This window comes from Bubalus bubalis, chromosome 5, assembly GCF_019923935.1.
Source record: "Bubalus bubalis isolate 160015118507 breed Murrah chromosome 5, NDDB_SH_1, whole genome shotgun sequence".
Lineage (NCBI taxonomy): Eukaryota > Metazoa > Chordata > Mammalia > Artiodactyla > Bovidae > Bubalus > Bubalus bubalis.
In genome coordinates this window covers 126484486-126508365 of record NC_059161.1, presented here as the reverse complement: position 1 = coordinate 126508365, position 23880 = coordinate 126484486, and the positions used below count along the sequence as shown (strand labels likewise).

The 23880-nt window shown below is 55.3% G+C and overlaps 1 protein-coding gene across 2 annotated transcripts; it reads right to left on the bottom strand.

Annotated features, from left to right (window-relative positions):
• Positions 1–458: 458 nt before the first annotated feature.
• SYT12 (synaptotagmin 12) lies at positions 459–23880 on the bottom strand. 2 transcript variants are annotated; one of them, XM_044943759.2, is made up of 9 exons: positions 23325–23559; positions 16905–16961; positions 15951–15988; positions 11979–12172; positions 9907–10299; positions 6694–6909; positions 5407–5527; positions 4188–4321; positions 459–2874 (listed from the first exon to the last, which is right to left on the bottom strand). In XM_044943759.2, the coding sequence occupies exons 5-9, from the start codon at positions 10180–10182 to the stop codon at positions 2701–2703; spliced, it is 921 nt and encodes a 306-aa protein (XP_044799694.1). In that variant the 5' UTR covers positions 10183–10299; positions 11979–12172; positions 15951–15988; positions 16905–16961; positions 23325–23559; the 3' UTR covers positions 459–2700. The 2 variants fall into 2 exon arrangements, with proteins under 2 accessions (XP_044799694.1, XP_006072747.3); XM_006072685.4 differs by lacking the exon at positions 15951–15988 and having other exon boundaries at positions 23325–23880.

Below are 23880 nucleotides of genomic sequence, written 5' to 3'. Positions count from 1 at the left end.
CCGGCGAGTGCAGGAGACATAAGAGATGTAAGCTTGATTCCTGGGTCAGGAAGATCCTCTGGAGAAGAAAATGGCAACCCACCCCAGTATCCTTGTCTGGAGAATCCCATGGACAGAGGAGCCTGGCAGGCTACAGTCCATGGGGTCGCAGAGTCAGACACGAGTGGAGTGACTTGTCCCTCTTGCCCTGAGAGACTTGTGCCCTCTTGCCTTGATCTTGCTGAGACAGCTCAGCAACACTCCTGAGTGGCCTTCCTTGAGACTCCTGACGGCCATTCTCCCGGCCAGGCGGGCTCAGGGCCCCTTCTCAGAGCCGCCCTGACAGCCTGAAGGCATTGGTCCTTGGGATGACCTCCCCACGGGGGAGCCTCCTGCCCCTCTGGCGTCCAAGCAGCAGGGGAAGGCGTGCTTACAGCAACCCTCACGGAGGCCTGAGTGCCTGATTTCCGGAGACAAAGGTGATTTGGGGCGAGCGGGGCTCCCTGGCAGCCCCCTCCTTCCTGCCCCAGCTTTATTTTGGTTCTAGAATCATTCCAGTCGACATACTTGGTCCCCACCACGCCCATCCAGGTGCAGAGTCAACATTTCATGCAGTTAGGGGAGAGGCGGAGGGGGTCCCGAAGTGGGGGTACATGACACGGCCTGCCAGGCAGAGCCACTGGGTTGAATAGTGGAGGGTCTCCCAGGCTGCAGGGGCTGGCCAGCTGCGTGTCCTCAGGCCCTGGGCTGGCCTGGGGCACGCAGACCTCCACCCAGTGGATGGCCTGACCTCAGGGCTGGGCCACAGCCGTGTCAGGTGGGGAAAGCCACTGTCCGGCCTCCAGTCCTGTGACCACCCTGGGACCCCCAGCCTCACTGGGGGCCCCCCAACCTACCTGGGTGAGCCTGGGTCTCCAGAGACAGCCAGCCGGAGAACCCACCTCTCACCCGAGGGTGGGCCAGGGGGCATGTTGCCATGTTTCCTCCCCCTCCATCCCTGTGGCCTGGGGGCCCCTCCCCACCCCTCAGGGCAAGAGGCGCACCCCCGCCTGCTCCTCTGGGGCTGCCTCGGTGGCGTGGAGCTGCCTTGGTGACACCTGGAAGGCTAGGCACGCCTCCCCTCCAGCTAGGGTAGGGTAGGAGCCAAAGACTCCTGTGGGCCTGTAACAGCCCCACCCTGGCATCCAGGCTGGAGCCCCCTGGGGTGCCATCCACACAGCAGAGCACCCCCTCCCCATAGGGCTGAAGCTGGGCTCCCCTGAAGCCACAACCTGCTGGCCTCTTCTCTTGCCCCAGAGCTCCGTCCTGGCCTTAAATGTTTCTCCTGATGGCTCTGCCCCTGTCAACCCCTTGCCTGAGAATCTCAGGGTCTGCTTCTGGAGGTCACCCTCGGACATCTGGTGTTCTGATGGTTTGAACTGGGCTCCAGAGCCACCTCCTTCCTTCCCTGGGCTTCAAACCTGTCCCCCCACTCCATCCTGACCCCCCTCAACGTCCTCCCCGACCACCGCTCCTGCCACCCCTTCCCCAAGATCCCGCCCTGGGGACTCCACCTCGTCCTCTCAGGAACCTGTGCCCACAGAGGCCTTGCCCAGGCCCCCAGCAGTCTGTATTCTGTCCACCCCATTGCCCCCCAGCCCCCCTCAGCGGAGGTGTCTCTTTTCCCCAGAGGGCCTGGCCTGGAGGGATGCCAACCAACATGGTGGAGCCAGTGCCTGATTTGTGTGGGGCTAAACACAGATCTTGAGTTGCAAAGAGTTGGACATGACTGAGTGACTGATCTGATCTGATCTGAAACACAGATCTGGGTTGAAAAGAGTGGAGGGTCTCCCAGGCTGCAGGGGCTGGCCAGCTGCATGTCCCCTGGCCCTGGGCTGGCCTGGGCTGGCCTGGGCTGGGGCTGGGCCTCTTTGGACCCCTGGGCCTTATGAGGGTTATGGTTATAGGGATTAGATTTCACAGAGGATGAGGCTGGAGGCGCTGTCTCAGGTGGCCTGCGGGCCACCGCTTGGCCTGGTTCCTTGGTCCCTCCTCCTGCCCAGAGAGAGGCCCTTGTGTCCACGGCAGCAGGTGGAGGACTGCGTTTGTGGTACGGTCACAATCCTACCCAGCTAGGCCAAGGCTGGGCTGTGGCCCGGGACTCAGCTCTCTCCCTGCCCCTCCCAGTGCAGCTCCCATGTTGCCCCCCACTCCCCCGGTCCCCCTGAGCTCTCCACAGGTCCTGGTGGCAGGGCCGCCATCTGCACCGAGCAGATCACCGGGGCAGGGGGATCTCGTCTCCCCAACCTCCTAGGGGCTGGCCTTGTTCACGTCACCCCAGCCTGTGCCTCGCACAGCATCTGGCCCCCAAGACTCACAGGGTCCCTGTGCACGGCTTCCCAGCAGGGGTGGGGTGTGGAGAGCTCTGAGAGGCCAAGGCCCCCCCAGGCCGAGGGACGGACCTGCTGGGGATCTGAAAATGGGAGCACAGGGGGCCGATGCCTGGCTGTGCTCCCAGGGTCCCTGCCCAGCCACAGCCGGTCCTCAGTGGGAGACAGCCCTGGGTCCCCTGACATCCAGCCAGGCCTGTTCCTCCACCGCAGCCTGCACAGAAGGATCATGATGGCTCATGGGGACTCCACCGGGGACCCCAGCGTTCATGGTTCCAGCCAGATGACAGAGAAGGGTGTCAGAGCTCGGCTCGTGCCGGTCTCCGGTGCCCGCCCCAGCCCTGCCTGGCTGTTAGTTTCGCCGGACGGGATGCCACATGGACACGGGCCTGCGCAGCGTGGCCAGCATCTGGCTCCAGTGGGTGGCGCCCATGCCGCTGGCTGACGGCCCAATGATGACGTGACCCACGCTGTCCCCACGGCCGTCACTGCCGCTCTCAGCCACCGTCACACGGAGAGACAGGTCCTGGGGAGGAAGTGACATGGGTGCTGGGGACCAGGGGCGATGCCAGAGGTCCCCCATGGCCCCCAGACCCCAGCCTGGTGCCAGGCATGGCTCCCCTGAATCGTCACCTCTGACCTTTCTGACCCCACAGCCCCGCCTCAATGCCTGCTTGGTGGGTGACCTTGGGTAATGACTTGGGCTCTTTCTACCTCAGTTTCCCCATCTCTAAAACGGTGGTAATCATAGTTCCTATCCGTTCCAGGAACAAAATGAGTTAAAAAGTGTACAGTCAGAGCTTTATGGATGTCTGATGTTGTGCCTGAGATAATATATTGGACTCATAATTTAGGAAAGGAGGAAAGAAGTTGCTTGAGATCAAAGTAGTGAAGCTGAGACTGGAACCCAGCTGGACTTCTCTCCTTCTTCTCCCCCACCCCTCAGCACCCCCTCACTCCGCTTTGTCCCAAGAGTCAGCCCGCTCTAAGAGGCTGTGAAGCAGGAGAAGTGTCAGGATGACTTCCCAGGGGAAGCAGGGGGCAGAGGGGTGGCCTGCCCCATGAGAGTGGCAGGGGAGGACCAGCCAGGGACGCTGAGATGTCTGCCTGGATTTGAAACACCCAGAGTGAGGCAGAGTTCTGGGTTTTCAAATTCAGTGTCCCAGGAAGGGAGACCAGGGGATTTCTGCATAGCCCCAGGGCCAAGGGGCAGGTTTGGGCTTAAGGCACAAAAAAAGACGGATGGAAGGAAAGAGTAAGAGAAGATGATGAGCTCCCCATCCTCTGCAGCAGGCAAGCCAGCTTACCAGCATGGCCCAGGCCACATCCTCTGCAGTCCTCCCACCCTTGGTCTGGGATATCTGTGCTGGGAAGGGGGTCTCCCTGGAGCATATTGCCTTCTGAAGGCCAAGGGCCTCTGGGGAGGTCAGCCAGGCCTCTGTAGGCAGAACCTCAGGAGACTGGGGGCCTGACCTCCGGGCCTTGGCCCAGCCCTGGCTCATCCCTAGGGCTGTGCAGTTCCCTCCCCTGGGAACTGTCTTCCCCCAGATCTCAGCTTAGCTATCCCTACCTGCCACGCCGAGCCTGACTGCCAAGGTCTAGGTGTTCCTCGTGGGCTGGCACTGTCTGGGGACTTCCCTGCTTATCTGCTGTGAGCTCCCAGGAAGCTGTGCCCGTATCCCCAGCACCCACCAGAGGGCAGGTACCTAGCAGGTGCTCAGTACATGTTGCTCGACTAGAAAGGGGATGACTTAGGGCCAACCATCACCGCCTGCAAGAGGCCTGAGGATCGAGGCTGGAGGGAGTGGAGGGCCCCTCCCCTGTGCTATCCCCCCTCACCTGGAGCACAATGGCTGGCACAGAGAAGATCATGGCTTCATTGAACACTGGGTTAGGGTCGTCCCTCTTCACAGCTGTCTTCTTTTTGCTCATCTTCCTCCCATCCTGCAGCAGGTACACCTTGACAAAGGGATCTGTGGGCGGGGAGGGGGTGGGGTGAGGGCCAGTGACACACTCACTTGGCGTAGACCTGCCCAGTCACAGCAGCGCACTGCTTCCAAACTCCCCAAACATTCACCATTTTTTTTTTTAAACAAAGCTCTTTGGCTGTGCCAGATCTTAGTTGCAGCAGGCACGATCTTCAATTTTCTTTGTGGCCTGTGAACTCTGAGGTGCGACATGTGGGACCTAGTTCTGACCAGGGATCGAACCTAGACCGCCTGGATTGGGAATTCAGAATAGTAGCCGCTGGACCACCAGGGAAGTCCCCCCAAACCTTCACCATCACCATTCTCTCCTGAAGTTCTGCCATCAGTCCTTGATTTCTTTCCTATTTTACAGATGAGAAAACTGAGGCTCACACGCATGTCAAGAGAGGAGCTGAGCTTTGGACTCTGGCAGCTTGCCTCCCAGCCCATGTGCACGCTCCCCTCGCATGATGCTGGGGGAGCTCCACAGAGCCATCATTTTTCACTCTATAAATGGCCCAAACGCAAACGTCAGCTCTGAGTCACCTGGCGCCCAATCAGTGGAGCCTGACTCAAGGACGTGCTGCTCTGGAATAACGAGTCGCTATCTGCTCATCACTTACCACCCACTGGGTGTCCTTGCTACACCTGCCGGGACCCAGGGTCCCCCAGGCTCCCAGTCAGGCTCCTGCAGCCCCCAGTCTTCAGTTGCCCGGGGCAGACCTGAGACGTCAGGCCCTGCCTGATATCCACACCGACTCAGTGGCCCTGGTCCCCGTTTGGGATCTGGGATGCAGTCTAGCCTCTGGGATTGCCCACTGTGGTTTCACAACCAGTGCCCCAGCCTCCTGCTCTCAGAGTCACATCCCTCCCCCAGGGGCTCCCTGTCCCCCTCCATGGATCCCATGTTTCCTCAGCTAGATTAATCTTCCCACCATGCAGAGCTCCTGAACCCAGCCTAGGCCAGGGATGGTGAGCCTGGCACTGGGCCCTACACCTGCTGATGCCCCCAGGTGCCCAAGACTTAGCAGCTAGGGTGTAGCTCCCACCTGCCACACAGAGGAGGAGCCAGGCAGCCAGCAGGGCCTTACCTGCCGTGGTCTTGTCGTTGGCCCAGATGAGATTCTTGGCTTTCACCACAACCACGGTAAGGCGCTCAGCTGTCGGGAGGTAGCTGAGGGACAACAGGATCTCGCCCACAGCGTCGGCAGCCTGAGGACGAGTGCGTGGCTCAGAGGGCTTCCGCCCTTCCTTCTCCATTGAGAAGTTGCTGCTCTTGGGGCTCTTTACCCCAGGGCACCAAGCTGGTGGGATTGAGACAGGGACCCCTCCCCTACTGCATGGCACCCTCCCCACCTCCCACGGGGTGTGGTCCTGCCTTGGAAGGAGGACCAGAGGTTGCCTGTCAAATGTAGCAACAAATGCATTCCCTCATTCCAGACCGAAGAAATCATTCTGTGGTGGTAGCGCTTAGAGGGTCCCAGTGGACTGGAATGAGCAGATCCTTTGCTTCAATATTGGCTCAGATGGTAAAGAATCTGCCTGCAAGGCAGGAGGCCTGGGTTCGATCCGTGGGTCAGGAAGACCCCCTGGAGAAGGGAGTGGCAACCCACACCAGTATTCTTGTCTGGAGAATTTCATGGACAGAGGAGCCTGGCGGGCTACAGTCGATTGGGTCGCAAAAACTGAGCGATGAACGCTATCACATTCACTTGCTTGAATAACAGTGATGCTCCCCAAGCACTGCTACACTTAGGAAGTTGAACTTCAGCTTGGCCTCCGTCTGAAATAACTCACTTGAGGGCCAGAGAGGTACTTCCCTAACAGAACCTCTACAGGAGTAGAGCTTCTTAAGGTTTGGTGGTAGGAGCAGCAGAGGAGCTGTAAGCAGTGGTCAGGGAGCCATTCATTTGCACACAGTAACCTGAGTTTCTTTGAATATTGCTCTCTTTCTCTAATCTCCTAAAAGGTAAAGAGAAATTCTCTCAGTCGTGTCCGACTCTTTCCGACGCTATGGACTATATAGTCCATGGAATTCTCTCGGCCAGAATACTGGAGTGGGTAGCCTTGCTCTTCTCCAGGGGATCTTCCCAACCCAGGGACCGAATCCAGGTCTCCAGCATTGCAGGCGAATTCTTTACCAGCTGAGCCACAAGGGAAGCCCAAGAATACTGGAGTGGGTAACCTATCCCTTCTCCAGCGGATCTTCCTGACCCAGGAATTGAACTGGGGTCTCCTGCGTTGCAGGCAGATTCTTTACCAACTGACCTAATCTCCTAAAGATGCTGGCACTCAGGCTGTTTTGAGGACAGTGGATTCCCTCATCTAAAGTATATACCCGTGACGCCATCCTGGCACGTGAAGGTGGGCAGACCGACCTTGTTCTGGTCCTGCAGGTAGAGCCAGCCGCTGAAGGGCTGTAGCGGGAGGTCGAGGACAGACAGCTTCAGCTCCACCACCCCCGTGCTCACATTCCGCTCATCTTCATCGATGCCAAACACCGAAAACCGCAGGCTCTTCTCCTCCAGGGCTGCAGGATCCAGCGGGATGGAGAACTTCTCATCGAAGAAGATGGAGTAGGCATTCCTCTGGATCTGCAGAGAGGAAGGGCGGTGGAAGGAGGTCTGATGCTGGGGAGGAGGCGGCAGAAGATGCCGGCGGGGCCATGGTAGGGAGAGAGCACTGGATGGGGGAGTCCGGAGACCTGGGCTACCATCGGGCTCTGTTGACCCCACACCTCATTGTTGATCCTTTCTTTGGTGGCTCAGCCCTGATGATATAAAAGCCCCCTGTCCTCCTCTCAGAGGTGGGCATCTCATGGGCTGGCATTCAAAGCTTGACAAGCTGACCCCAACTAATTCCCCTCCTCAGTGCCCATGGCTCCACAGAACCCTTGCCAAGTGCCAGCTGAGATGGCCATCTTTTTGGCACATGTTCAAGTCCAGCCCTGGGGCCAGGCATACAGTGAGGAGGGATAACTGTGAAGTCTTAGATGTCCAGCCCCCATGGGGCCTGGCCCAGGACGGTCTGAATGTCATGGGGCAGATGGATGGATGGAATGATGAGGCCAGGATGGGAAGACTCTGTTTCTAAGCCTAGTCCTGCCTGGTGGGCGCCACTGGCCTCCTCCCAGGAAGCCGTGGGAAGTGCCCTGGGCAGGTGCATGCGCAGGCCCTGCTCCCCCCTCCGGGGGGGCTGCCTTAGTCACTGCCTGGCGATATTTTAAGAGACGAGCTGTCGTCCCTGGTACCTCGCCTGAAGCTGGGAGCTGCCCCCCTATTCACTGGGATTGGCTGGGCTGGGGTGCTAAGGCGCCTGCATTTCTGGGAATAAACCTGTCGGCACCTCCAAGTGTCCTGAGCCACACTCTCCGGTCACGCTCTGGGCTGAGGATAGACTCTTACACCACCCTGGGAGCTACATCCCCGACCCGGTCACCTGCTCAAGCATCAAGGGCTCCTCTTTCGTCAGACAAAGCCCACCTCCTGATCCTGACCCTGGCATTCAGGCTCTCCATGATCTTCAGCCCTAAATTCCTTCCTCTGGCCAAACCAGCCTCTTGATTGTCCCCTGCCCATAGGAGTGCAGGCTCCCTGATCACCCATGTACTCTATGAGCATGTAGATGGAGAGCTCTGGGGTCGAGTTCTGGATCTCCGGCTCACTTTCTGGGGTTCTCGTGGGCAAAGGACTTCCACGAGCCTCAGTTTCCTCATCTGTAAGATGCCCTCAATCCATCCCCCATCCCTGGGGCTAATGAGAGGGATGCAGATGGGCCGGGTGCTGTGAACCAGGTTCTCAGCGCACATCAGGCTGTGGCGGCAGCTGTCAACCTGTCCCTTCAAGGGATGGACCCAGAACCACCCAGGGTCCTCCAGGCAGCTGAGGCCACGGGCAGCATGGCTCTGGGCTCGAGAGAAACGCTTCATGGTCCTGACAGACAATCCATGGAGAGCTGCTTTATATATATATAAGGAAATGGCAACCCACTCCAGTATTCTTGCTTGGAAAATCCCATCGACAGAGGAGCCTGGCAGGCTACCATCCATAGGGTCGCAAAGAGTCAGACACAACTGAAGTGACTTAGCATGCAGCATATATATATATATTTTTTTTTATAATATATATGTATATTTATATATGTGTATATAGGATTTCCCTGGTAGCTCAGCTGACAAAGAATCCACCTGCAATGCAGGAGACCTGGGCTTGATCCCTGGGTTGGGAAGGTCCCCTGGAGGAGGGCATGGCAACCCACTCCAGTATTCTTGCCTGGAGAATCCCCTGGACAGAAGAGCCTGGCAGGCTATAGTTCATGGGGTCGCAAAGAGTCGGACATGACTAAGCACTGTGTATATTTGGCTGTGCTGGGTCTTAGTTGCAGCGTGTGGGATCTAGTTCCCTGCTGTCAAACCCAGGCCCCCTGCTTTGGGAGCACAATCTTAGCTGCTGGACCACCAGGGAAGTCCCAGGACTTTGCAGATATTAATGCATTCCTTCCTCAAACATGATGATGCCCATCTGACAGATGGGGAAACTGAGTCACAGAGTGTTGAAGTGACTCACTCCAGGTCACACTTCAAGGAAGCAGAGAAGCAGGATTTGAACCCAGGCAGTCAGGCTCCAGGGCGCTGCTGCTAACCATCCCCTGGACTGCCTCTTTGAAGCTGGCCTCCCCTTCTCAGCCCTACGTTGGTTCTAGACCCTGCTGGAGTGAGGGGGAAGGGTGGGACAGGAGGGGAACGACAGTCTTCACCTCTGAGCACAGGAAGCAGGACTGGACACTGGGCCCTGGACCTCAGACTTCTGCTGTGGTCAGAGGCCGTGCTGGGCTGACCTTGTCTGCTGGTGCCGGGCAGTATGGCATCTCGTGTAGACCTCGCTCTCTCTTGGCAAGGCGGGGTGCCATCTGGAGTGGAAGCCTGGAGCAGGTTGCTGGGCCCCTCTTCGTGCCCTTTCCAGCTTACTCTGCACCCTCCCCCCCACTGCTTTCAGCCCCAGGAGCTGACCTCCCAGGGCTACATCAGCAGGCTCCCTTGGGGTTGGCCAGGAGGGGTCACTGGAGGGAAAACAGAAGCTGGAGGGAGGTCAGGGTGCTTATTCCCCCAGTCCTTCTCGGCAGGATGGCTACGAGTTGACCACGCCCCTTAACCAAAGGACATAGTCCTTATCCAGATGGCCCTCGGCACACAGTGGTCTCTGGGTAACTTCCCCTGCCCCCATCCCCTCGGACCAGGGTACCACGCCATCCGGGGTCGCCCTACATACCACCACAGCTTTATAACAGTCCTGTTACCAAACCCTCCCCAAATGAGCCAGCATGAACCTGTCATCCCTTCCCTGCCAGGACCTGAAGCTGACACAATTGACAAATGGACAATTACACTGGATTCCTGTGGTAGGTTTGCTGGAGGCCCCAGACAGACCGGAGGGTCTGTCCTCCCTATAGCCAGCACCTTCCCCTCTGCGATCAGCGTCCAAACTCTCTAGCGCCTTCCTCAGATCCTGCCTGGCCCAGCAGCCCTGCCTGCCTGGGCCCGACTCCTGCGAGCCCGGGGGCACACCCCGCCCCGCCCCCAAGCCGCCACTCACCCGGGAAATGCCCACGATCTGCTCGTCCGGCAGCAGGCTGACACGCATGAAACAAGACTCGAAGCTGGCTTCCTCCCGCTCCAGGAGGTCCTTGCCTTGCAGCACAGCCACGTGGAGGGTGTGGGAGGCGGCGTCGTAGTCCATGCTCACCTCCACCTGGCCCAGCGTGAAGTCCTGCCCGAAGTTGTTGCTCACGGAGGAGACGGAGTTCAGGGAGTCGGCCGACTGGGATTTCCGGAGGGTGCCGTAGGGGGCCAGGTCCAGCTCCCTGCCCATCAGCTCCAGGGGCCCCAGCTCGCTGATGCTTTCAAAGGTGTCCTCGATGCTGAGGCTGCCTTTGCGACTGGGGGGCCCCCTAGTGCTGGCGCGCTGCGCATTCCAGGCCGGCACTCTCTAGGGCGAGAAGGGGCATGGGAGCATCGGAGGGCAATAGGCTTGGTCTTGAAGACATGTGGTTAGTCCCATTCACGCAAGACACCTCCTAGCTCTCCTTTTGCAAAAACGGGGTATACCTTAGAAACATCCTTCTTTAATATTATTTCATGTTACTTAGTTTTCTCTCTCTATCCAAGATACAAGAGAGCCTTTTCTCAAAATGTTTATTTATTATATGAACTGAATTTCACTAATAAAGATGTTCACTGAGATGATGTGTATGAAAAGGAAAAATAATTAGCAATCTAAGTGTCCAGCAGAGGGGAATGGAGAAGAAAACTAGACACAGACACTCAACAGACAATGGAGCAGCCTCAAAGGAAGCTTAGAAAAAGTCCACCACACGAGAAAGCTTTCCTGTCGGATAACACTAACTCTAATAGGCAAATTTTTCTTTTCTCTAAATTGATCTTGGGATTTGAGAAAACAAAAGCTTGTGTACAGTAAGTATCTCCCTTGGTGGTGGTCCTCGTTATAGTATTTTTTAATGGCTCCATTAATTTGCTGCTAAGTGGATAGCCATAGTTTATGTTACTATTCCCCTACTGTTGGACATTCATCTTGTGTTTCACAGACGTAAACCAGGAAGCATTGGATAGCTTTCTTAAAATCTCGACTTAAAGGACACAGTCCCTTTGACAGCTTTTGACACGTTTCCAAAACGCTCTTTGAAAAAGTTGTGCCAATTTACAGTCCTCCCAACAGAGTAAGAGAACATTCCTTCCAAAACCTCAAATGAGTGAAGCATGAGGGGCCCTTGTCTGGTAACAGGTTCTGGCTGTGCTTTCTGGAACTCTCCATGATGTTAGCAAAATCCTCTGCCAAGTGTCAAGTGATGAAATGTTTAGCAATATATAGAGAGCCCTAAAAATGTTTACACTCCCTGATACAGTAATTTCACATCTGGGCATCTTTTCAAAGTACATAATTCCACACGAAGACAAAGTTTTACATATAAACCACTTACTGTATTATTTATGGTGGCATTTAGTAAATCATGGCACATACATAAAAAAGAATCTTATGCAGTCATTAAAATGATGTTTTTGATCAACAATATGAGAAAGTGCTTCAACTTTAAGTGAGATGAAAAGAGTAGGGTGTTAAATTCTATGGAGAAATGACATCCATTGTATAAAAACTATGCATGGAAAAAAGATTGGGGCAGGGCCTAGATTTAAAATATTGGAAAATAATTCACAGTAGCTTGCCTCTGGGTTGTGGCTTTTGGGGAGGTTTTTCTTGTTTTTATTTTCCTGTATTTTTCACAGGATGGTGGGGAGGATTTGTTTGTTTGGGGTTTTTTTGCTTTGCTTTTAAAATTTGGCCACACCGCATCACTTGCAGGATCCCAGATTACCCAGTTTACGCAGGCCGGGGGAGTGAAGGCACAAACTTCTAACCCCTGGCCCACAAGGGAATTCCCAGGGGTGTTTTAAATGGAAAGCATTCATTCATTCACCAAGTATTCATTGATTACGTAGCTGGGCTCTGTTGGAGATGTGGAGGAGGACAAAGGACCCTGTCACAGGAGGAAATTAACCAGCAGCGAGTTGGGGAGGGAGTGAGGTCAATCCTGAGAGTGGATGGTGGAGGCGGGGGTGGGGGCGTTGCACCCACGAGCACAGAAGCCTCACCTTCTGCCTGGCCTCTGCGTAGGTCTCACCATACTTCTGCTGAAGGTATCTGTAGTCATAGTTTGGGAACGGGGAGGGGCTGGGGAAGCTCCCCGACGTCCAGAGCTTCCACAGGCTCACGGCTGCAATTCCCAGCAAAGCCAGTGCCCCAGCGGCGTAGACACCCACCTCCCAGTCAGGGGGACTCTTGATGACTGAAGGCAAGAGCAGAGTAGTCTCTCATTAATGGGCATTGGGGCCTCTCAATCATTATACATCCCCACCCAGGGAGTCCCCAGTTCAGCAACGACTTGCTTATTCATTGAATAAATATATACATATTTTTAGTCTTTATTGAATTTGTTATGATGTTACTTCTGTTTTATGGTTTGGTTTTTTGGCTTTGAGGCATGTGGGATCTTTGCTCCCCAGCCAGGGATTGAACCTGAACCCCTGCAGGTGAAGTCTTAACCACCAGGAAAGTTCCTGAATAAATATTTATTTATTCAGGTTTCGTGCTGGCTGCTGGGGGTCCGGTGTTGAATGAGATATACACTCTCTAATTTCTGCTTTTGGCCGCTTTCCACAAAAACACGTTTCTAGCAGGAGCGACACTTGGTTAGAGCAGGTGAAGAGCTGCGAACAATAGTTAAATATTCCTTAGGCTTTACACGGATAGGGTTGTTCTTGCCTCTCTGAGTTCTCTCAGCCTTCAGAGGACTGCTGCTTCTGGATAATCAAAGCAGACTTTTGGGATCTGGGGGGAAGCGGAAGGGGGCTTGGGGGAGAAAAAGAAATGATCCCCCTTTATGCCTCAACCTTCATCAAGAAGAACCCAATGTCCATCAGTCGATAAGTGGAAAAATAAAATGTAGTACCTTCTTACAGGGGAATATTATTCATCAATAAAGAGGAATGAAGTACTGATACATGCTACAACATGGATGAACCTTGAAAACATCATGCTGAGTGAAGGGAGCTAGTCCCAAAAGATCGTATGTTGTATGATTCTATTCCTATGAGATGTCCAAAATAGGGAAATCCCTATAGACAGAGAGTAAATTAGTGTCAGGGGCTGGTGGGGGACGGTGGGGGTGTGGAGTATGGGGATTCTTTTCGGGGTGATGAATATATTCTAAAAATTGACTGTGCTCATACTTGCACAACAGACTAACTACAGCCCACTGAACTGTACCTTTTAAGTGAGTGAGTGTACGGCATGTGAGTTTCATCTCCATAAAACTATTACTGGAAAACAAACAACATACAAATACAAACACTCCAGCCAGAAGTGAGAGGTGGCTGTAGGCTGTGCAGGGCTTGGGGACAAATCTAGATGCTCAGATGCTTTTTGTGCACTGGTGAGTCAATAACTTTCGTTATCTGAGCCTCACTGTCCCCAAATGGTAATTAACCACCCCCTCAGCTGTGCTGGGCAGGTCCTCATCTAGCACAGTGCTTGGCCCATGGCAGAACCATAAATGTTAAGTCACTCTACTGGGAAGCCTGGCTCTTCAATCCCCAAGAGAAGTCAACGAGATAGTAAGGTTCATTTTGCAAAAGACTGAACTGTTGGCAAACACAATCCTCTAAAGCATTCTCAGTGTTGCGTCTACACTGGATTCAACTGGGGACACCCAGGCACACAAGAACTTGCCCAAGGTCACAGAACCAGGAAGGGGTGATGCTGGGACTCCAGTTCTGGCAGCCAGACTCCAGAGCAAGCAGGGGTGACCACTGCCCACCCGGCCTCTGCCCACACAGGTCCCCAGCAGCAGGGTGCAGAGACATGAGGAGGGTGTTTCAGGAGTGGAGGTTTCTCATCACACAGCCGTTGAGCACTTACTATGTGAGAGCACCCCCTGGAGCCCCAGGCTCAGTCCCTTAAGTGGGTCACAGTCCCCGGGGGTGGGCAAATCAATACAGGACAGTGATGGGTGTCATGATGAGAACAGCCCAGGAGGGTTTTGCAAAGAGGGACACCCAAGCTGGGACATGCAGGAGCAGCAAGGAGTGTGCAGCCAAGGGACTTCCCTGGTGCTCCAGTGGCTAAGCCTCTCTGCTCTCAATGCAGGGTGCCGGGGTTCGATCCCTGGTTGGGGAGGAGGCCCGTGTGCAAATCTCAGAGAGTTCAGAGCACCGGGCTAACAGTGAGGGAAGGGGGCGTTTGGGGCGGAGTCATGCAGCGCTGGGAGGCCCCAGCCCACCCCCGCTGTGCTGAACCCAGCCAGCTCCACCAGAATTTACAACACTCACTCCAGAGAAGGGCAGGGCCCAGCCTTCAGCCCTGGCATTTATCCAGCTCTCAGCACCCTACGGGGTCCCTTCCTCCACTTTGGGGATCTTCCTGACCCAGGGATTGAACCCAGGTCTCCTGCACTGCGGTCTGATTCTTTACCATCTGAGCCACCTGGGAAGTCTCTAGAGGGGAACTGAGGCTAACAGAAGCTAAAGAACACATCTATTAATATTTCTGGGCTCAAGGCCACAGGGGCGAGAAATGGAGAGTCTGGTGTAGGTGCCTCAGCTTCCGGAGGCCACCTCGCCTCCCTGACTCCTGTCTCCTCATCCAGAAAGAGGGCATGACACCAAAATCACCCACCATCTGGTGCATCCGGTGGTCCCACCCGGGGGCGGGGGCACGGTTATTCTAAGGGAAAAATCTCAACAAGTTTCCTGTCTGCAGTGAGTCAGCGAGTCTGTATTTATAACAGCAGAAATCTGAAAACAGCCCCAAGGTCTGACTGAGGGGGCCAGTGGGGGCCGGTGGCGCTGTCTCAGGAGGGACTGTCACTGGGCTTTGAGAATGACAATTGAGGTCATCAGGACATTGCCGTGGAAATGCAGAGAACCGTCTCAGGCATTGTTAAGAGAAGAAGAAAAAAAATCAATCCCCAACACGGTATAACCACGTGATTTTGATGTAAAAATCACACAGCGTGTAGGCAAGGGCTGGGTGGACCAGAGAGAGGAGAGAAGAGGCAGAAGAAACGTGGATGGAGAGACAGCGAGCAAGCCTGTGTGCTCCTGACTTCTGCTGCGAGAATGCAATTTGTGGGATAAATAAAACCACAACAAGGAGCTAAGGAGGGCCCAGAGCGAGCCAGGCTCTCAGGAAGTCCAGTGAATGGGGGAAGGGAAGGGGCCGGACCTGGTGACTGGAGGGTGAGGGGTGTGTGTGTGTGTGTTGGGGCGGGGGGAGGGGGGGTGTCTCCCACCCAGACGCACAGGCAGCCCAGCAGTGTGTGTGTGTGTTGGGGCTGGGGGCGGGGGGGAGTCTCCCACCCAGACGCACAGGCAGCCCAGCAGGCTCACTGGGGCCTGGGTGCTGGCAGGGGGCGGACACAGTCCACACAGGCAGTGGACACGGCAAGGGGGCTAAGCATCACCAGGCTCCCCTGAGAATGAGGATCCCAGGGACTGAGGGCCTGAAGCCAGCACCCTGGTTGGCACAAATGGGGGGCAGGACAGACAAATCCCCAGGAAGCTGACATGAAACGATGACAGTTAATGCTCATTTATTTATTCATTTTATTGCGTACCAGCCTCAGGACCGTATGGGAAGAATTCCCCTGGGGAAGTGAGGTCTGAGCTGAGACCAGGAATGAAGAGAAGCAGCCTTAGGAATAATTGTTCCCTCACTTTGCCAGGCTCTGTTCCAAATTCTTTCTGTATATTAACCCACTGAGTCCTCAGAACAACCCTGAGAGGATGGTTCTATTATTGTCCCTATTTTACAGACTGGGAAGCTGAGAGATAGACAACCTGGCTTCAGCTCTGTGCTCGTAATCTCATATGGGTCTCGAGGACTCAGCCAGGCAGAAGCAGCGAGCACTCCAGGTGAAGGCACAGCACGTGCAAAGGCCCGGAGGTGGGGCGAGAGCTGTGTTTGCACAGTTGGGCACTTCACACGTGTTAGCTCACAGAGGCTGGCAGCATCACCCCCAGTTTACAGATGAGTAAGTAGAGGCTCAGAGAGGTTTCATCACTCACCGAAGGCCGCTCCAGGGCCTGGGCCAAGGCCTGTGAGCCTGCAGGTGGAAAGTGAAAATTCCTGGCTGGGAGTTGGGAGAGGTGGTCTGCCCTTCAGCTCTGCCCTGGGCTGGCTGGGGACTGAGCTAGGGGCTGAGCTAGGAAAGGAGGTGGAGGGATAGGGAGCTGTGGCCTGGGAGACCTGGGTCCATGTTCTGGGTCTGTTACTTGGTCACTGTCCCTTTCCTTAGCCTCCCTTCTCCCATCTGTAAATGGGCAGGGGAACAAAAGGAGAAAATATGGCGAGTGCATTTCAGCTGTGACACCATCCGCCATCAGCCTGAGTGCGTCTGGTGTCTTGAGGCTGGTCCCAAGGGAGCTGCCTTTGCTAGACAGCAGACTAGACTGGACGACCACTGAGTTCAGTATCCTGTGCATCTAATATCAACCTTCCTGGTTTTCCTTGCATTTGGCTCCAGGAATGGCCCTAGGGCAGTGGATTCCACACGGCAGGCTCAACCTTAGGGAGCAGCAGGACAGGGGCCTCCTGGGGGATGCCCTCAAGTCCTTCCACAGGAAGGCAAGTGACTGGAACAGATAGAAGAGACCTCAGACTGGTCCCAATCCAGTGTGAAAGGGATAGTGTCAGTTGCTCTGTCGTGTCCGACTCTTTGCAACCCCATCGACTGTAGCCTGTTAGGCCCCTCCATCCATGGAATTCTCCAGGCAAGAATACTGGAGTGGGTGGCCCTTTCCCTTCTCCAGGGCATCTTCCCGACTCAGGGCTCGAACCCAGGTGTGCCACATGGCGGGCAGATTCTTTACCATCTGAGCCCCCAGGGCTGTGTGACCTCGGGCAACTCTCTGACTATCCTTATCAGTAGAACGGGGCTGTTACTGGGGTCCCACTGACACCCCTACCTCGGGCCTGGCGGGAGGGTCCTGTGAGATGGCTCACTGGCCGCAGGGACTCACCGCTCAAGTGATACTCTGCCACGTCCACGGCCATGCCGCCTGCCGCCGGGGGTGAGACTGGAAGGGAGAAGAGAGTCAGTGGAGGGGGCTTCAGAGGGTCACCACCCCCCCGCCACGCCACACATGCCCAGCATCCAGTGCTCACACTCAGGTGGAGGGGGCCTGGGCAAATGTAGTGGACTTTTATTTATTTTAAACTTTTTATTTTGTATTGGGGTATAGCTGATGAACAAACAGTGTTGTGATAGATTCAGGTGAACAATGAGGGGACTCAGCCATACATATACATGGATCCATTCTCCCCCAAACCTCTGTCCTATCCAGGCTGCCACATCACACTGAGCAGAGTTCCATGTGCTATACAGTAAGACCTTGTTTGTTATCCATTTAAAATACAGCAGTGTGTACATGCCCATCCCAAACTCCCTAACTATCCCTTCTCCCGATCCTTCCACCCCTTGGCAACAATAAGCTCCTTCTCAGCAATGGCAACCCACTCCAGTACTCTTGCCTGGAGAATCCCATGGACGGGGGAGCCTGGTGGGCTGCCGTCTCTGGGGTCGCACAGAGTCGGACACGACTGAAGTGACTTAGCAGCAGCAAAGTCTATGAGTCTGTTTCTCTTTTGTAAATAAGTTCATTTGTATCATTTAAAAGTAGCAGCTTTTTAAAATAGCATTTTATTTCTTTTTGGCCACTCCCTGTGGCTTTTCAGATCTTAGTTTCCAGACCATGGACGGAACCTGGGCCCTCCTCAGTGAAAATGTGGAGTCCTAACAAACCACTGGACTTCCAAGGATGTCTCTAAAAAATAGCATAGAAAATGTACCTTAAAAAAAATAAAGTAGTGTTTAAAGCACTTTGCAAGCACTCTGAAACCTCATTTCAGAGTTCTTATTGTTCAGTCGCTAAGTTGTGTCTGACTCTGCGATCCCATGAACCGCAGCACGCCAGGCTTCCCTGTCCCTCACTATCTCCTAGAGTTTGCCCAAGTTCATGTCCATTGAATCGTGATGCTCTCCAACCGTCTCATCTTCTGCCACCCTCTTCTCCATTTCAGGGCTGCCAGACGCAAAAAATGTAAGATGCCCAGGGACACGTGAATTTCTGATTGATTGTTGGTAAAAGTATGTCTAAGTAGTGCATGGGACATGCTTATACTAAAAAAAAAAATTCACTATTTATCTGAAACTCAAAAGCCAACAGCATCCCATATTTGTATTTGCTAAATCTGGCAACCCTATTTCATTTCCATCCTATCAACAACAGCGGCCCCCTCAGGTGTTCCCCAGGACTGAGTTCAAATGTTTTTGTTTAAATTGAACCGGAAATACTACATTTCTGCAATATTCTGTTATCAGTCCTTTCTCTGCTTGGGACAGTTTCCTCCCCATCCTTTACTCTCAAGTTTTACGAACCACTGAAGGTTTGATTAAGTTACTCTAGAATGGTCTAGAAGCTCATACAACCCATTACCTGAAGCCAGGAGACTGATCATGGTTTTATTACTGTGTTTGCTAACAAGTAAACTGGCTCGCAGACAGGTTCTAAATGGGGTGGGCGTTTGGTAAAGGAAGGCTGGGGTGATCTGTAAGGATCTCAGCTCAAGGGACACCGAGGACAGGATCGTTTCCACCCTCTGCGTTCCTTTGGGGTTCTGAGAGGTGGTTACAAGCAGGTGAGTTGGGGTGCCTGCGGGTTGGGGGGTGCGGATGAGGTGGGTGGTCAGACCTTCAGAGTGTCTGTCTACCCAAGGGCAGCTGCTTTTCTGTTCCCACAGGAAAGCCAATCTAGCCTGGCTAGATCTTCTGAAAAGCCAGATTATGGTGTTTGTTTAACGTGCAGTTTCTTGATTTTTAAATGTTGCAAACAATTCACAAAAAATCTAAACACCATTCAGTAGAAAGTAAAAGCTCCTGGGTGGTAACCTGTTTACAACTCCTCAAGGATGCTGTGGGCTCCCTTTGGGACTGGGGTCCAATCAGGGAGTGAGCATTTTCTAGAATCCTAGGGTTCTCCCCAATTTGTAGCTTTGAAGTCAAGAAGCGGGGTGCCTTGATCCAGACAGGGTATTCCAGCACATGTGGAAGTGCCATGGGTCCCAGGGCAGGAGGCCTCGAGAAGTCGGGGAGGATAGGGCCCTGGGGCAAAGCCTGCCCAGGTCCACAGACAGCTCCTTGGTCCCTCCCAGTTCCTTGACGATGCCCCTACTCCCACGGTGAGATGTAAGTTGTCATGGTGATGGGAGGGCCATAGTAACCAGGAAGGGCTTCACCCATGCCAGTTCAAGTGGAAGCTCATTCCTGGAACCTGGGCTGGAGATGGTGATAAGGACCTTGCCAAGTACTTCTTATACTCAAGCTGTAAGCACTTTGCATATACATTACCTCATTTAATCCTCTAACAACCCCTTGAGGTAAGTACTATTATTATCTCTGGTTTGCAGAAGAGCCCTGAGGCGGGGCAGTGAAGTCATGTGCCTAGGCAACACAGCTAGGAAACTGTTCAGTGCAGGCCATTCTGTTCCACACTTGCTCCCTAACCCCTGTGCCTTGCTGCAGGAGGGCATATGCTTTCAAAAGGTGTCTGAGAACCTGCCGGCCAAACCAGGCACTGTGTACACGCCCGAGGTACACAAGAATTAGGTACACGCCCTAATTCTTGGCAGAAGGGGTTCTGGGTATGTTGAAACACACATGTTAATATGAACACTCATGTCCCGGCCTGCCTCTGTCTTGCTGGGAATCTGATCATACTATCGGCTTTATATCCCGCTTACCTGGCCCAAGCTGACTTCCTGCACTGGGACAGCCCATGCCAGCAGCATATTAGAGTGAGCTGAGGACATCCTAGTGGCAAGTTCCTACAGTTGGGGACAGAACCCTGTATCTGCCATATTGGGCATCTGACTGTCAAGAAGAAGTCTTTCCAAGGCTCCCACATGGCCCACCCTTCCCCCTCCCCTCATCACAACACCCCAGGAGCTGTGCGTTCACTGAAGGCACCAATGACTCTAGGCTCAGCCTGGCCAGAAGGTCACACAGAGAACCCTTGTGAAGGGGCGGAGGCCAAAGCACCTCTGCCTAAGAGGAGGGAGGAGAGGAAACAGAGAGGCTGAGGTTCTTGGGAGGAGGGCAGCCTGAGAAAGCTTTGAACCCCAGATTTTCCCCCTCACTAGCTCTGAGCCTCAGTTGTCCCATCTATAAAATGGGGTTTATGACTGCCTTATCAGGGTGTCAAGAGGGAGGAAGGAGAAGGAAGTGAGGTGGGGTTTGGCAAACCTTAGCTGCTCTGATTATTAGCCTGTAAATGGTCCAGTGAAAGTGAAAGTGTTAGTTGCTCAGCTGCGTCCGACTCTTTGCGACCTCATGGACTGTAGCCCACCAGGTTCCTCTGTCCATGGCATTCTCCAGGTAAGACTACTGGACTGGGTAGCCTTTCCTTTCCTCAGGGGATCGAACCTGGGTCTCCTGCACTGCAGGCAGATTCTTTACCATCTGAGCCACCAGGGTCCAAAAGGCCCCCAAGCCCCCTACTTTGAGCAGTGGAATCGTGTGGGCAGCACTGCAGCCTGCAGATGGGGTATGTTTGTCTCAAAGTGAGTTGGCAGCATTCAAACACTGGGGAGAGTTCCCATTGAAAAATGGGTTTGTTTACAAGAAAATAGATTTTCAGCTTCCCTTTAAAAGTTAGATTTAGGAATAATGGGTCTTAGCCTCCCCTACCCTAGAGCCAGAGCCAGAGCTGAGTAGGCTGCGCCCTTCAGATGGGGCATCTGTTCTTTGGACCTGGCATCTTCTACTCTCGCATTCACTTCCAGAACCTGCTGGCCCCTGGAAGCATCTCAGTTCATGAGCGTGGTAAGCAGGCTTTTGGATGAGTTAGGGAAGGTTCAGAAAGGTTAAGTGACTTGCCCAAAGCTGCACAGCCAAGAGGGGTGGAGCTGCACCTGCCACGCTGTCCAGTACCTTGTCTATTAGTAGCCAGAGCCCCGTGTGGACTTCAAAGACGCCCTCCCCATGGCCTTGCTCAAGACCCCTAGGGAGCAGAGCCTGTCCTCATTCCCACTGCACAGAGGATGAAAGTGAGGCTAAGAGGTCAGTGACTCTGCCCAAGGTCACCGACCAGTAAGCATAGAGCTGAGACCGAGCCAAAGCTAGCTCTGCAGCCAATGCCCTTCTTAATGGCTTTACTTACCACTCCCAAGACCCTCTGACCCCATCCCACCCACTACGACAACCTCAGCAGACTCCTGCTGGCAGCCTGGAGGTTTGTCAGGCAGAGGGGCTGCGGCTCCAGCTTGGAACAAGATGCTGACACGGCACACCCGAGGCCAGGGCAGCCCGTGACCAGAGCTGCCCTGAGTTCTGACACGCAGGAAATGGGGCACAGCGGGGGTGGGTCAGAGCCATCCCAAACCCTCATCTGAACCTCGTCCTGACACCCTTCGTCACTCCATCCATTCATTCTGGCCCCAACTCTCCAAAACCTAAATTGCAGGGAGCTTGCTCACTGAAAACCCCTCTAGGTTCGAATGCAGTCTTAATCATACCTACCCAGCAACACCTACCTTTTGCTGTAAGAATCAGACATAGTCCATGCTAACTGCCTCCCATGGTGCCTGGCTCGTCGTATGCATGTGATATAAACCTGACCACTGAATGGGTAAATGGATCTCCCTTTGACAGATGAGGCTGGAGTCACTCAGCCTACGAGTAGCAACACTGGGACTGACTCCAAGGTGCGATGGATCTGGGCCTGGGCTCCTGGCCACCATGCCACCTCCTGAGCAGGCCTTTCGGGGGTGGAGATGGGTGGGAAGACCTACCACAAGACTAACTGGAATCTGACCACGAGTTGAGGACCCCTCCTGGGCTTATCAAGATGTGGCTTTCCAGGAATTTGGTGACTCTGGCAGGGGAGGGACTCCCCCTCACTCCATGTCCTTGCTCAGTGCCCTGAGCTAGCAAGCTTTTGGCTCCCTTCACCCGGAAGCCAGCAGGCAATGGGAAGGATCAGGGGGTGGGGACAGGGGAGCCCTCAATCTCTAAGACTGGGAGCCTCTTTAGGAGCTTCAGGTTTGAGATTCTTTTCAGGGACTCCCTCCCACTTTCTGGAATAACCATATCCTACCACTGTCCCCTCCCTAAAGCCCACAAAACCACAGTACAAACAGGAGAGGGTGGTGGGAGCTGGCATTTCCTGGGCACATTTGTGTGCTGAGATCTGTACCAAGGGCTCACCGGGTGTTATTTCAGCACGCCCTCCCTGCTGCCCTCTGAGAGGGCTGCTCCTCTGCCCAAGGCACTGGTAAGAGCACTGAAGGGCAGGACGCTACTTGCCCGTCGTCACGAGCGCTGACGAGAAGCAGGGTCCAAGCTGGAACCCCGGGCTGGGAGACCCCACTCTCCCAAGTTGCTTGGGGAAGGCTTCAGATTTCAGGATGGGGAGACTGGGGACTTGGGTCTTGACCCTTCTCCAGACTAGCTGTGTTCCTTTTGGTGAGTCTCATGCCCTCTCTGAGCCTCAGTTTCCCTACTTCTAGTAAGAGGCATAGCTGCTGCTGCTGCGGCTGTCCAACCTGTTACCCACTCCCTAGCTTCGGGAAGAGGTGCTCATTCCAGGGTACAGACTTGCCAGGTGCTTTGTGGGGAGGGTGGCCTCATTGGCTGAGGTGGGGGGGGGGGCACCCAGTCCCGCTGCAGCCCATGGAAGAGGGGTCACTAGGATGGCTGGCTAAGGGATCCTCCACCCACAGGCCTGGCTCCAGGTACCCCTGTTTGGCCCCAGCTCGCCCCCACCTTCAGCCCAAATCTACAGCCCCAGGACCTCGAGACTGGCAGGCTTCCTCTCCCAAAATGCAATGGCATCAAAGGTTGGCAGAGAGACCCTGGACAGCTCCCCACCCAGGCTGGTGATAGCAGACAGAAGCCGAGGATCCTCTTGGTTCCCCGGGGGCCTCCTGGCAATGGGGTGCGACACGGGGCATTTCCTGAAAACCCAGCACCTATGCTGCGGGGACCCCCAGGATATTTGGGGACCGAAGTGTTGGGGGAGGTGATCCTGGAGCTGGGAAGGAGGTGCGAGGCGGGGCCGGGGCAGCGGGGGCAGGCAAGGCGCTGTGAGCGTGAGAGGTGTGCGTGCAGCGCGGGCGCCGGGGAGGCGTGTAAATGGCCGAGAGAGCCGCGTGTGTGCACACGCGGGGCGGGCGTGCGGGGCGCGAGGCGATGCGCAGTGCGCGGAGTGGCCGGGCCGGGGAAGGGCGCCCGGCGTGCACTGTGCCGGCCGTGTGTGTGTGCAAGCGCGGCGCGGGTGTGCGATCCGCGCAAGTGTGCAGATGACCGGGGCGCGCGGAGCCCGGGGGGTCCCCGGCGCTGCGAGGGGGCACTGCGTTCATCCGCGCTCGGGGCGCGTACTCACCCGGGCTCCGCGGAGGGGTCGCCGCTCCGGTTCGGGTTCAGGCTCGGGCTCCCGGCTCCCGGCTCCCGCCGGCCTCCCGCAGCGCGCACGCACCGGCGCCAAGCCCGGCGGTCGCCGGCGGAGCCAACCCTGCAGTGTCGCCCCGCGCCCGCCTGGGAAGAGCGCGGCGCGGGCCGGGGGCTCGGCCGGGCCGGGGCGGCAGTCGGGAACTGCGCCGCAGTCCGGGCACGCTCCCAGGAGCCCGTCGCGCGCTCCCTGGCGCTCGCCCGCTCGCTCTCTCTTTAATTTAAAGTGACAACCCCGAGCGCACTCGCCGCTCCCGGGAGCTGCGCGGCGCTTCCGGGGTCTGAGCCGAAGATCCCCAAGCGCTCCCTGGATCCCAGGGGTCGTGCGAGGCCGAGACCAGCCCCGCGCTCCCAGGCCCAGGATGAGTCGGAGTGGGAGCTGGGGATGTGCTGACAGTGAGCTCCGGGAGCACTGGGCTCCGAGTCCACAGGCCCCGGTTCTAGCCTGAGCGGCCGCACCCCTAGTTATCCTGTTCCCTTTCTAGGGCCTC